The sequence below is a fragment of the Microdochium trichocladiopsis genome (genome assembly GCF_020744255.1).
Source record: "Microdochium trichocladiopsis strain MPI-CAGE-CH-0230 chromosome Unknown B0I36scaffold_16, whole genome shotgun sequence".
In the NCBI taxonomy this organism is placed as follows: domain Eukaryota; kingdom Fungi; phylum Ascomycota; class Sordariomycetes; order Xylariales; family Microdochiaceae; genus Microdochium; species Microdochium trichocladiopsis.
The window spans coordinates 552,532-566,476 of NW_025763559.1; the positions used below are offsets into that span (position 1 = coordinate 552,532).

At 54.3% G+C, this 13,945-nt stretch overlaps 4 protein-coding genes and 1 non-coding gene across 5 annotated transcripts; 2 read left to right on the forward strand and 3 right to left on the reverse strand.

Moving 5' to 3' along the window:
* Positions 1-1,830: 1,830 nt before the first annotated feature.
* Positions 1,831-2,714, reverse strand: B0I36DRAFT_370180 (uncharacterized protein; the record flags this gene model as incomplete). Its single annotated transcript, XM_046159878.1, has 2 exons — positions 1,831-1,866; positions 1,989-2,714. The coding sequence occupies 2 exons, from the start codon at positions 2,712-2,714 to the stop codon at positions 1,831-1,833; spliced, it is 762 nt and encodes a 253-aa protein (XP_046004399.1).
* Positions 2,715-2,776: 62 nt separating this feature from the next.
* On the forward strand, positions 2,777-3,809 carry B0I36DRAFT_356502 (uncharacterized protein; the record flags this gene model as incomplete). The annotated part of the gene is made up of 2 exons (XM_046157642.1): positions 2,777-3,222; positions 3,299-3,809. The coding sequence occupies 2 exons, from the start codon at positions 2,777-2,779 to the stop codon at positions 3,807-3,809; spliced, it is 957 nt and encodes a 318-aa protein (XP_046004400.1).
* A 1,594-nt stretch (positions 3,810-5,403) lies between these two features.
* On the reverse strand, positions 5,404-7,187 carry B0I36DRAFT_341562 (uncharacterized protein). The gene is made up of 2 exons (XM_046156020.1): positions 6,098-7,187; positions 5,404-6,015 (listed from the first exon to the last, which is right to left on the reverse strand). Exons 1-2 carry the CDS (start codon positions 6,939-6,941, stop codon positions 5,801-5,803), a joined length of 1,059 nt encoding a protein of 352 aa, XP_046004401.1. The 5' UTR covers positions 6,942-7,187; the 3' UTR covers positions 5,404-5,800.
* A 2,014-nt stretch (positions 7,188-9,201) lies between these two features.
* Positions 9,202-11,273, forward strand: B0I36DRAFT_300266 (serine/threonine protein kinase, AGC family; the record flags this gene model as incomplete). Its single annotated transcript, XM_046152015.1, has 4 exons — positions 9,202-9,809; positions 9,877-10,377; positions 10,433-10,906; positions 10,970-11,273. The coding sequence occupies exons 1-4, from the start codon at positions 9,277-9,279 to the stop codon at positions 11,271-11,273; spliced, it is 1,812 nt and encodes a 603-aa protein (XP_046004402.1). The 5' UTR covers positions 9,202-9,276.
* Positions 11,274-13,214: 1,941 nt separating this feature from the next.
* B0I36DRAFT_t211 lies at positions 13,215-13,289 on the reverse strand. Its single transcript has one exon. It is a non-coding gene; the product is annotated as a tRNA-OTHER (tRNA).
* Positions 13,290-13,945: the final 656 nt, after the last annotated feature.

Here is a 13,945-nt window from a genome sequence, read left to right on the forward strand (position 1 = left end):
CAAGAAGATGGAGCATCTCCTTGCCTCTCTTAACCACAGGTCGGCCTTCGAGATGGACTACCTCTTCTCCAATCCCCTTGACAACCGGAAGGTAATTGTTTGCGATGCTTGGCGAAATCGCACGTGTTGCTACAACGGGTGGCCTATCGACCTCCGAAAGAGATTCTCGGCGCTCGCCCTCAAGGATATTCTGCCCAGATCCAGCAGGGAAAGCCAAACAACCGAGGAGGGGCAGGGGTAGCACAAGTACAGTAGAACTTGAGTTGCCGAGTGCGGAGTTCCTGCAGCGACTGATAGGATAGGGACTTCTGCTTCGTAACAGGGGTGAAGGTTTCAAGGATTCGTGTTGTCTAAGTCCTGCGTATCATTGCAATATGCCACCGGCGTATCGCCCCTATATATTTCTAATTCCACAGAATCGCAGTAAGAGACAAAAGAAGACCAAGGGTCAGATTTCAATGGCGGATACTGTATCAGACGGTGCATACGGCACGCTGAGTTTCCAGAAAGTTGCCGGCAGGCCGCAAGGGGAACGCCTCTAGTCAACTGAAGCGCCGACGTCTGAAGCAGGCGCTGGTATGTGCTTGTGATCATATGCACTTGTCACGCTCTCAGCTCCTTGCCGCGCCTTGGCTTCATTATGTCCCGTATGCGAAAACTCTTCTACTAGCTCAGACGCCCAGTCGGAGTCGTTTGCGCCACAAAAGGCTAAGGATGATCCTACGAATAAGGAGTTCAGAGGATCATCCAAATGGTCAATAAAGTAGCCATACTCCTGGCCTTCCACTAACTGCCCAGTTGGAGGCGTTCGTGTCCCTGCAATATCATCGTGTTGCAGTGTTATTGTAGACGATTCAACGGATAAGTGATCTGAGTGATCCGTCAAACGTTCTGTTGAACACTCGGTCGATGAATCCACGGACTTATCCGCAGATTGGTAATGCTCCTCTTCTGATTGTCCTGACGCTGGCGTTGATGGCTCGGCAACGTTATTAAACTGGAGTCTTCGGACGGACGATGGTGGAAGCGACTCGGGTGGCGGTGCCCCGGATCTGACCAAATATGTGGTCCCGTTAGTGGGCAGTGGCTCGCAGAGGACAGTTGACACAGACTGCCAAGCGTCGCGGTCCTGCAGTGGTGGCCGTATCGTCGCTTGGTCCACGACGCTGCAATGTGGACTTGTGGCTAGGCTGTCCGAGTTGCCTTTACTGTCAAGATACTGTGGTGGCATATTGAGGCAGGCCCTTGCAGAGCTGCGGTGCTTCACGTCAACCGTGACCATGTGCGTAGATAGGAAATAACCTAAAGGATCCTGTATGCCCTGAAGCGTGTCTTCAAGACGCGTGGCCCAGGCGATGGTGAACACATCTATGTCCTCCTTACATGGGAAACCGAATGCCAGTTCATACGCTAGCACGCCGAGAGACCATATGTCGACCGCGGTTGTATAGCTCTTGTTTGATTCCCGTCGATCCCTCGAAATAGTAGGATTTCTGGCGCCACGTATGTCCCAGTACCACAGAACGTTTTGAGTGTGGTCTGGTGCTGAGATAGACCGAAGTCTCCCAGTTTGATGCTGATATCACCCTTGGAGCGGTGCTGGACGAGAATATTGGCTGGCTTGATGTCCCGATGAGCGATTGGAGGTTTGAGTTCGTGAAGATACGCGAGGGCAGATAAGGATTGGCGGAGTATCAGTATTATCTCCCGGCGGCTTAAGTCATGATACTGGCGCTGGGCCAGCGATCCACCCGGCATGAACTCCATTTTCAATTGCGGGTAGGGATCGAAAGATTGTGAAATGAGCCGTACAATGTGGTTCTGTTACATTTAGTAGGAGAACAGCCCAATCTCCGGGTCGAGCCACTTACATGGGATACCATGGCCATGATTTCACCTTCTCGTTGCCATGAAGCCATGCTGTAGTTCTTCGATCGAATGTCTTGCGTTGAAGGCCTCTTCAAAACATATTGTTGTCCAGTGCTTACGTTCCAGTAATGTATCACAACACCGAACCCGCCGTGCCCAAGCCTCGTCTTCAGGTGGATTTCTCCTTCGCCTGGAGTATGCACTCCCGTGTGCGATCTGGTGGGTGGAAATAGGCCCATGCCCGCAAGCAGCGATTCCGCAGTCGCACAGCCCTCCTTGAACTTCTTGACTTTCTCGACGTAGTCTGGAGTTTGTATGTTCTGCGAAGGCACCACAATCTGGAAAGCAATGATGTTGGGTATCGTGATGATAATGCTGCGTATCGGTCTGGCGAGCTTGTGACCGCCGATAATCCATTGGAAGTTACTTCGTGCACCACGGTTGTCTCCGTCATAGGTGACCTGAGTACCGCGCCGAGAGTTCCAGTCTTTGATAATATGCTGGTTGTCCTTGTCGAAGGTTAGGCTGAAGTGAATGTTTGACACACCCTTGTACGGGAGCACAACATCACAATTTGGATTCGAACCAAAGAGGAGGCCTTTGTCGGTTCGTGGTATATTAGTGAACTTGACCTGGAGGCGTTGTAGATAGTGGAGCGTTGAAGCATCAAGGTCCTCAGGCGGCTCGGTCGATGCTCGCTGTTGTCGACTGTGTTCAGCAATGGTGGGCTGTATAAGTCGTGGGGCAAGGCGGCGCGGACTCGCTGTTATCACTGCGTTGGCCCGCTCAAAATCATTTCCAGACCCGTGAGGGTATATATAGGCGATGATGTCCGCGTCGTCCATGGCCGAGAGGGTTCAAAGATCTAGGGCTGAAGGTGGAGTGAATCCAAATAAGGTATGAGAAGATGTCTGTAGAGTGCCAATTCAACAGCGCCGAAGCCGAAGAAAGCAAGCGGATTATGGGTTTCGGGACAGCGCCTGGCTCTGGTGATCAACGTCGTCGCCCTTCCCCGAGGCCTGAGCGAAGATTTATCCATCTCTGGCATCTTCTGCGCTCCTTCCTTCAACGACCATCCGACGATAACATGGCACGCGCAGAGACAGCAGCGAGGACAGTGGCTATCGACCCGCTTTCACCCGTGGACTCAGCCAGCTCCGATGAGGAGACGGCGCGCCACGCGGCAGTGAGGTCGACAGTGTCACTCGACGCGCTCTCAGCCATGGACGATCAAGAGCTTAGCCAATTCATGCGACAGCATCACAGCGGTGATCGAAACTACACGCTCTCAGTTGACGGACAGAGAAAGCTGTCAGACGACGAACGGAGTCGCCTCGCTCAGAGATTAGTGAAGTAGGCTTCCCCGACCTGCCTCGCTGTCTCGTCCACGGAGCTACACTGACCGAATTGATATGATCCAATTGTCTAGCCTCGCTCAGGGCCTCAATGCAAACTCCCATCCGCTCGATCTCAACGAACTCGATGTCCGTTTAGGTCGACTTCGTCCCAACTACTTGTCGAATGCGCGAAATGAACCGCATACCGGCTCACAATCGGCCTCCGACGACGAGTCGCCCACCAACTCAAACATGTACAAAACAGTGGACGAAATCAACGCTTACAACGAGCTCATTCGTGATGGTGGTCGCCCCGTGTACGCTATCGACATCATTCAGGATGTATTTACAGACCCAGATAGTTATCGGGACATGTTGCGACCCTGGCAGGAACACTTGACGCAAACCAGCCCTTCGGGGGTGTTTCAAAGACAGTTGCGAAGCTGGCAGGGCTTTCGCCAGTGGCAACGCGACAACAGAAATCGCAAGGACTCGGACGACGCTGTTAGTTTTCTTACCTATGTCGAGGGGGAAAAGCGTAAAATAAGCCAAGACCCTCTCCACATGTCACCCCAGGGTAAAGAGCGAAGAGCAAACTCATAAGTGTGCTGTAAAACATGATTCACCAGGGTCGGGGAATCTCTAGGCCCGTGGGTCGTGCACGGAGGACACGATTTAATACCCATGCACCCAGTGCTCGAGACATGTTGCCCGCAACATCGAGCAGAGCTCTCTCCCCCGATGACAACAACGATCCCAAAACTGCAAAAAGAAATCTACACAATGAATTTAGAGGTTTCATAAGCCATTTCTTCGGACAAATCCGCCACCATAGTAGGTGCCCAAGGCAATGTCGGCTTTTCGAAATCCCAAGGGCTAGGTTAGTTACGACGAACAGCTCGCTCGATTTTGTGCCGAGATCAGGCCTAAGGGAAACACTCGGCAATCGAGGACGAATCGATGACACACTGCATGCCCCTGCAATCACGTAACTTTCCGCCATTTACCAACCCAACAAGCGGCGACTCCAGAGTGCATGCATAGCAGGACGCATGGAGACGGTCGATGCCTGGCCAGCGCTCTGAGAGAGATAGAGAGATCATGTCTCAAAGCAGAAGCATCTGGTGCCTCTCACATCCATAGTTCACAAGAGGGCGCGTCAGTTGCCGATCCACCCCTGTCCGTCACCTGTCGTATTGTGTCTCCTGCTCTATGTCCTTCTCTCAGGCGGTCCAGCATACGGCCATCACGACAGAGCACTTGTATCCGCGCTACAGGATGTATGTTTTTGTTCCTATTGTTCTTGATTGTCCTCCTTTATTCGCTGACACCCTCGGCATGCTAGTACTTACCTTGCCATGGATTCTGGGATAAGCCATTCACGACTGCCACTCTGTTTCGCTGGCAGAGCTCCATGATGATGTGGCAGTCGAGAAGCATAAAGACGACTGTCGTTGAGGACAGATCGCGCGTGTGACGAAGCCTCCGATCGCCCGCCGCATTTCCGTGCTGCCCTGGGACCAGTAGCACTTGCCCGCCTCAAGCTTCGTGACCTAACTCTTGCACGCCATTATGTCCATCCCGTACTCCTCCAGGATCCACTAGCGTTCGGAGAAGCCGTACATGCGGGAAGAGTCTGACAACATGAGAGACGTCTCGCAGCTCCCGCGTGGGGCGCGACTGACGAATCTTCGTGCCTGGATGAAGAAGCCTTTGCTGACGCATCGGCGGCCCGAAAGAACCACCAGTGGACGCCTCGACGAAGAAGCGCTCGAGCCAGCTGCTGAGGCGTAGGAATGCGAAGACCCGACCGACAGTGCTACCGCCTGCCAGCCTTGTAGTTGAATTGACTCGCGACTGGTTCCGCATTCGAGTACCGTAGGTCATCTGCCTATTGTCAGATCCCCGGGCGCGCAGGATCTCCGGAGAACAGGCCAGCCAGGGCAGCTCACAGCTCGACTTCCACCGGGCAGGACCCTCTAGAAAATCGACCGGTAGACCAGCTTGCTATTTAGCTACTGCCGGGCATAGTCTCGAAGAGGTGCATCGGCGGGAGGGCCCGTAGCCCAGCTTCTCCCAGGCAGGGTCTCGAGGAGGTACACCCTACCATACACAGTGACATCCCCAATACATTCCCATCATCACTTTCAGGTGTATTGCCATCAAGGGTACCTCTGATACATTGGCTATCGCGTTTCATGGTACGGCTACCTTTGTTACCCTACTTTCAATGGTCAACATGCCTTGCATGAACGTCTAACGACGAGCTTGTTTCTTTCCCTGGGATGAAACCTGCTTGTTGGTAACGCCAGCGAATGAGTTCCTCCTGCTGGCTATGGCGTCCAGCTCGATCCCAGCATGCTTCCACAGCATCCATCCCACTTGTCCTGCCTCGGACTACAACGTCCCATTTGGATCCCCAAACTCTGAAGGTAGCAGTTCTGGTCATCAGGACCCCACTTTCCCTCGTCCTACGATCCCATACCAGCCCTGATGACCACAAGATAGCCAGGCCCAAGGACGTTAGCCAGGCTACAAGGACTGCCCCGAGATCCACATTCATGTGAACCGCCTCTGTATATCAATCAACTCTCTCACTCCATCTTCGACTGTTGCCCCGTGTCATGCACGATCTGTTCTTCGACCAATGCAGCATCGATGACCTTCGCTACTTGTTGCGCGATGCTGGCTGCTGGCCAGCTGACGGCGTCACCTCTGTCGTCAACTTCCAAGTCAGGCGCGGCGACATTGAGCGGAGGGAAGGCGGAAAAGGTCAGTGTGTAATTGAGCTGGTTCTCGGACATAGTGCCTGCTGGGATACTGCCGAAGTTAACGCTGATCTGGAGCACGGAGAAAAATCGGCGCAGTGGAAAGCCACCCCCGGGACGTACCATCAACATTGACACTATGATTCGACTCCACGCTCAGGCTCCAGTTTCGTGTGAATATCCTGTGTCCGTGGAGAATAGGGGCAGTCTGTTCCCGTGAGACTCCAGACGGTACTACTTGTAGGCCGTACAAAATATCCGAATCAGTAGTGGAATTCGTCTGCCGAGAGAGGTCGACAAGCAAGTCACCGCTCGGTCTTCTACGGAACTCGGGGTTGCATAGCTCGCTGTTGAGAGCCTTTCTGATCAGGGGCCACGCGAAATTCATTTGTGGCGAAGATGTGCCATCGAGCGCTGGTTCATCTGAACTGATGAGGTATTCGAAAGCGATCGCCAGACCGACCATCGACTGCAAGTCGGGCTCATCACCAAGGTACTCGTGGCTAGCTTCAAGCCAGAGGGCATAGGAAAACGATTCACCCTGGTTGATATTGAGGCTCTGTGTTGCCATGAAGTCGGCAAGACGACTGGAGTTACTGTCGTCAAGCTTCTGGGCTCGGACGATCCCTTGCACCATATCGCTCAGATTAAACGGCTCTAATCGCATCTCGCAGCTATCATGTTGACGTTGTCTCCTAATGTGGTCATGGAAGGCTACACAGTCTGTCTGCTTCAGCAACTCGTCTGCCACCCATCGGGATATTTTCTGGTCGTCTCTCATATGACGCAGTATCTGTCCTACCATCCGCGGCTTCTTTAATTGATGAGCGTGCAGCAGGAGGAAATCATGTGCTGATTTGAGCCTTTCGACAACGAGTTCCAGAAAATCCTCGTTTGTATGGTCGATGATGCTGTAGCAGAGTTCGTCCATGACTTGTTCGGACGGCCTCCATCCAAGGCGGTCCATAGCAGCGTTGAAGCAGTCGTGTGCACGAAAGTTGGCTGCGGCTACAATGATGCGGCGGAGGAAGTCGGGATTTACCTGTTTGATGTGGGGTTTGGCTTCGTCAAATCTTCCCTTCCGCAGCAGTGCTACAGCCACAGCTTCTCTCCATTCATCCTTGTCTTGGTGGGGATACCGCCGTAAAGATATCAAAAACCAGTCCGGGTCGCGATTGGGGATCTTGTCTGTGGAATAATGGCTGGTATACACGTCGATGGTAATCTGGTCGATCGATGTCGCGATGCCGCCAGGTCCGCGACATAACACTGTCTGCTCCTCATAGTAAAGGAATAAATAGGAGGGGTATAACGTCCGATGCTTGACCATGCTGCCGTAGAGTCTGTTACTCTCTTCTTCCCCGTAACCGCGCAGTTGCTTGCACGACTGCGCTACATTGTACAGCTCACGATAGCCAAGAAATGAGACTATCTCCCAGAGGATATCTGCATGCATGCGCAGGAGCGGCGGCAGCGGTTTGATCTCACTCATTGTGTCGTGGTTGGGTGATACCTGCTGAAGTGTGCAGCGACTGAAATGGGTTTCCGTCGGTCAGGATGAGCAGGCTGTCGATCTAAATTCTGGTGGGGGTCAGTAGCAAGCTGCGCCTGGCGGGGTTAATGTCGGCTCGGCTGCAAATAACAGTCGGATTGTCTGCACTTCAACGATCATCTGTCGCATGCTTCCTTGTAGAGCAGACTGCGCAGTCCGTACTGGATCGTTCGGCCTGGTCTTGCTAGCCGCTGACTCAGCGCAAATCGCCCAGCGGCCAAGGCGCTTCTCAGTGGGCTGCGCAAGATTGTCGCATTCTCGTTCGGCACAGCTATTTCAATGCAGAAGCTGTGCAGAATTTGTTTCGCAATAACACTCCTTGACATGGTACTCCATTATGCCGGGGTGAAGCGCGCTTGAGGACAGAAAGTCCCGGATATGCTCTTTGCGTCTGCGCTATCTCCAGCGTGCCGGCGTGCAGAGCCGTCATATCATTACCGGGAAGGAGTGGGAACGCACGGCTAATTGCCAGGCAGGGTGCAAGTCTCGCCAGAGGGCGGAAAGAAAGTGCTCCAGGAGATGTACTTAGGCTCTAGTTGCAAACCCCTGTCGTCTATCGCCCTGCCATCTATCTGCCAGACAGTGCAAGACACCACACGTTCAGCGCCACGTGCGTGGCGGCTGTACCAGCTCAGCCGTGCAGCTCTCCATTAGGCGCAACGACTCAGGCCTGACAGTCACTGTTTACAGGCGCACCCGCTTCTGCTCACTCAGCACTGGACTGAACGATCCTCCCACTTTTCTTGTCTCTGACAAAAACCTGGCGATCCTGTGACCGCTCGGGTATGCGCACGCTTCATATGGTTCCAGAAAAGCTCTTTCGTTCCCGAGGGTCTTAGTCCGATCGAGACCAAAGCCAGAGACGTCATTGCGGAAGAAGCGGGCTAGAAATTGGGACAAAGACCAAGGCCTGATCGGGAGCCTCGTTGCAGAGGGACTGGCACGATGCTGACCGCACAACAATGAAGAGTCCCATGCTCGCGAGAGCCACTGGCTTGTGGTTATCCTCCCTACACAACATTATTCGTTGCGCTCCTGTGCACACAGAGACCCCAGCTCCACCAATCGGTTCCGTTCCAGTTTGGCGCGTCCTCCTGATCTTGCACCCCGCCTCGCGACGCAGCTCTTACCGCAAAGAGTACAGGGTCTCCCTGGGGCGGAGTCGCCACGACCTGCTGGGCGTGGAACGGCACGGGCCGCGACAGGATCGGCTCGCCATTGGTAGGCACTCTTCCCAACGATCACCCCACGAAGCAGAAGATGCGGAGTCCTCGTCCACCTCAAGCCTGCACTAACGGAGGTGGCGGGAAGGCATTTCCACCTGGGCGTCCGCTGCTGAGGATGTCCTCCCATGAGCGTCATCTATGGCTCTCGTGAGACATGCACGAACGGTCTCGATGCAGACTTTAGATTTGCCGAGGTCGAGATGTGCCCGGACAACAACGTCCCGTGAGCCCCTGGGTTTGGGTGTCAGTGCTCGAGGTGGACGGCGCTAGCTGCCTTAGCTGCAACACTTCGACACTTGCTGGGCAGTTTCGACCAGCAGCGGCGGCCCGATCCCCCCCTGCCGCCACCCCACCACCCAGCATGCATTCCGGCAAGCGACCACCACCGCCGCCACCACCTCGAGCATCGAAACCCTGTTCGAGGCTGGCGTGCACTTCACCTCACCACTGTTCTCGCCGCCTTCCTACTCCATGGTCGCACGCTGCTTCTGGCGGCAGCTTTACCTGACAGCCTCTTGCCCGCCATGGACCCCCGCTTCCCCCCTTCAGACCGCGCCGATCCCACAACTCCCTCGACCTTTCCCCAGCTCGTGCCCCAGAACCTTGGCCAGCAGGGCCAGGGCCAACGCAACTACTTTCATCCACGATTCCAGTACCCGCAGCCAGCTTACGACCACGATCTTTCCACCCAAAATACCGGCCCGAGATCCAGCACTCCCATCGATCCCAATAACGGCCTTGCACACCAGTTCTCCTACCAGAACCTAGAGGGGGGAGGTGCCGCTCGCGCAGTCCAGCAAGGCAATGCTCCTCGTGAACCTGCCACTGCCCAGCGGCATCCCACGTTGGGCTCGTCAGGTTCTCAGTCTGGCGGCAGCGACCAGCAGCAACCTCCGATGCCCTCGTCGAGACGTCGCTCGGCCGAGTTCCAGGCGGCCCCTGAACGGACGCCGGTGAAGTACGGCGCCAATACTAATACTAACCGGAAGAAATGTTCGCAGCTTGCTGCAGACTTCTTCAAGGACAGTGTCAAACGGGCCCGGGAACGCAACCTGAGGTATGTCGCCACAACACAAGTGATATTACTATTACGCTCAAGGCTGATTTCTATTTCTCCCGAACAGGCAGAACGAGATCGAACAAAAGCTCGCCGATCCCTCCCAGTCCAGTACCCGACTCGAGCAGCTATGGCAGACTGGGGGCAAAAAAGAGGCCCGGTATTTGCGCTTCCTGAGAACCAAGGAGAAGTGTGAAAATTACACAACCATCATGATCATTGGCAAAGGTGGCTACGGAGAGGGCAAACTCGTCCAGAAAAAAGCTGACGGCATTGTCTATGCCATGAAGTCCCTGATCAAGAGGGACATGTTCAATGGGGATCAGTTGGCCCACGTGCGTGCCGAACGAGATATTCTGGCCGAGTCAGACAGCCCGTGGTTGGTCAAGCTCTTCACAACATTCCAGGACGCCAACTTCCTGTACATGCTGATGGAATTCTTGCCTGGTGGTGATTTGATGACCATGCTCATAAAGTTCGAGATCTTTTCCGAGGACATTACGCGATTTTACATTGCAGAGATTGTGTTGGCTATAGAAGCAGTGCACAAGATGGGCTTCATTCACCGGTAGGTGGTGATTCCAGACTCACTTTGGAAGTCTAATCACTGAAAAGCTTGATAGCGATATCAAACCTGACAATATTCTGTTGGACCGGGACGGTCACGTCAAGCTGACAGATTTCGGCTTGTCAACCGGCTTCCACAAGCTTCATGACCAAAATTACTACCAGCAGCTCCTCCATGGCAAGTCAACCGGACCAGGAGATCGCAACTCGATTGCCATAGACCAAATCAACCTAACTGTCAGCGACCGAGCGCAAATTAACGAGTGGAGGAAGTCTCGCCGAGTTATGGCATTCTCGGCAGTAGGCACACCAGACTACACTGCCCCAGAGATTCTCACTGGCCATGGATACAGCTGTGACTGTGATTGGTGGTCATTGGGAACGATCATGTTCGAGTGTTTAGTTGGCTGGCCTCCATTCTGCGCGGACGACAGTCTCCAAACGTACAGGAAGATTGTCAACTGGAGGCAGTCGCTGTATTTCCCCGACGACATCACCCTCAGTGCGGAGGCTGGGCATCTCATTCGCAAGTAAGTTGCCCGGCTAGTTCTGTGTCGCTTATTCTCAGTGCGGTGGGCTAATTCCCTGACCAGCTTGATCTGCAACACGGAAGTACGACTTGGCCGTGGTGGCGCGCACGAGATCAAGAATCATTCGTTCTTCCACGGAGTCGAATTTGCCAGCCTGCGTCGTATCCGTGCTCCTTTTAAGCCCATATTAACGTCTGACATCGATACAACATACTTCCCTACGGATGAGATTGACCAGACCGATAACGCCACTGTGCTGGCCGCCGAGAACCTTGCCGCCAGCCAGACGGACAATGACGAGACGCCAGAGATGAGTTTGCCGTTCATTGGATACACTTTCAAGCGTTTCGATAACAACTTCCGATAACTGCAATTATCGCAAGGAGGCAGCATCTGAGTGCATATGAGTATGCCCCAACGAGTGGGAGGTGAAGCCGACTATTCAGTGCGGGTGGCACATCTGGCCGACGAGGTCGACGCACGATCTAGTCTTGAGTTTCGCCTCCATGTGTGGTGGTGCCATGGTAAACTCATCCTCGACGTCAATCTAGTTCTCCTTGATGCTATTGACCTCGCAGAATGGGAGATATGCCGCCCGCGGCTCATGAAATCGTGTGATGACACAGGTACTCCAGAAGCCCTACGAAGAAACCGAGACCTCTCGAGCGTGCTTAAATCCACACAAAGTTAGCATTGGTTGTCTCATCCGACCGGAAGAATAGTAATGGGACGTAATGCTACTACACCACAAAGATCCTTATATCACTAAAAAGTTGTAAATAACTTTACTGTGCTGAAAGTCTGTGGCCGGATGCGGTTTGGCTTTGAACCAGTACACATGTCGGATGCGAAGCCACAACAAGAATTGCCGCATTCGTGCTACGCTGGCTCTACCTCAGAATTAAAAGGACGATGACGCCCATACTGCTGAAGGTTTCGATAACCTTTCCCATGAGCAGTACCGAGAACCATCACATAAACAAAGAACCTGTGAAAATCATCCTGAATTTGCGTCTCTAATGTCGCGTGGGAACGTCCGCCGCGATGAGTACGGCCTTCGAAAAGACCGGAAAGACCTATGCAAGACACGCGTAGGCTTCGCCGGGGAGACCCGCGAGGCTGCCGCGGAGCGGGCCAGATGGAATCAGGCTTCAGCTAAAGTGAGGCGGTCGACTGAGAAGCTCCGACAGGAGTTGAGCCTGAGTGGCTTTCTCCAGTCAGAGCTCGATCGACTTACAAGCCTCCCGGCAGGGCAGACATCTTCCGATGACACTTCCCCGGTTGCTCTCCAGTTCCAAATACTCGATGGGGATCAGAATAGCATTCAAAACCTCAATCAGGAGGGGGCAGTACTGGGATCAATGCTCGAGACCACAGAACGCCAAATCCGGACCCTTAGTACTTCGCTGCAGGGGCAAATATTGAGCATCCTCTCGGATTCGGGAAACACCCAAGACGGGGAATCACTATTCTATCGATATCAGACGCCACGGTCGAAGACTCAGTTCATGCCCGGCACCGGCCTCTGACCATCATTCCCGGCCGGGTTGGCCTCACTTTCGGCGATTCCTGGTGGGACAGGGGGCCGGGGGCACGGGCCATTGAGTCCATTCCGGTACCCCAACTAACCCCAGATTGAGTTCATTCCGGCCAGCGAAAAATGGGCTAACCCACAGCTAACCCAACCCCAAGCCCAACCCCAACTAGCAGGGGTCCGAACCTGTGGGGCCCAGTCGCGCGCTCATATGCGTACATGCACAGGCCGCACGACGACGAGGGAGGCGCGTCGACTGCCAGAGCAAGCAGGCAGGCGGAGGCGCGCGCAAAAGAGAGAGGCAGAGAGAGGAGGGCCAAAAAAATGCCACGCCTAGGAGTCGAACCTAGCTCTTCAACTGTGACTAGCTCGAGCGTCCGGGTCGGATGGCTCCACAAGCTCAGGTTAGGGACCCTTATTCCTGCGGCCGACGTGGGAATGGAGAGCTATATAGCAGTGACGTCATGACCGCTAGACCAGCGAGGCTCTCTGGCTGTTTGTTAAATAGTCAGTCGCTTATTTGGATATATAAGGCTCAGGCAGGCAGGCAGGTCGGCAGGCTGGTCGGCAGGCAGGCCGGCAGGCAGGTCAGCAGGTAGTTCGGCGGCAGCGGTAGCAGGTCGGCGGAGTAGTGGCAGTTCGTCGGAGCCGGTAGCAGGTCGGCAGGTAGTTAACATAGCGAAAATACCTCCGAAGCGGAGGAAGGGGTGCCGGCAAAAAGAGCTACCCACTTGAGAATCTCTACGAGACGAAGAGATTCTCAAGTAGGCGCAGTAATCCGGCCCGGAGTTGAACCAGGGATTCCGCTTAGCAATTGCTAGCGACGTCTTACCGCTTGACCACCGGGCCTGTTTGTTCTTAAGAGACTGGCTGCTTATTTGGATATATAGGGTCTGGCCGTGGCAGGCTGGCAGAGGTCGGCAGGTAGGTCGGCGGCGGCGGCGGTAGCAGTTCGGCGGCGGTAGTAGTTCGGCGGAGGTATAGTAGTTTAGCGGCGGTAGTAGTTCGGCGGCGGAGGTAGGTCATTCCCGGCCCGGAAGGGTACGGGCTATTAAGTTCATTCCGGTACCCTGAGTTCATTCCGGCCAGCGTAAATGTGCTAACCCCTAGCTAACCCAACCCTAACTAGTAGGGGTCCGAACCTTAACCCCCCCAGCTCAGCTACGCGTGTACGGCTAGGCACTGCTGCGAAAAGGGGGACAAGGTAAGTAATAGGTAATAAAAAGGAGATAAGCGCGTACGCGTAACAGCGCGAGCCCGGGGAGTCTAAAGGGGAGAGGGGACGCGCGTAAGAGGAGATAGAGGGAGGAGGAGAATGAAACGGACGCGCGCGCGCATTTCGATTGAACTATAATACTAGCTTAGGGTCTCTTCCCAAGAATATACGCAAGAGTCGAAGATCAGAAGTAGTACCGAGAAGAGAATCGCATACGACAGGTAGTACTCCACGATGGACCGCAGCAGCCAGGGAGGCGACTACGAGAGCGATTACGGCAGCGCCGCGC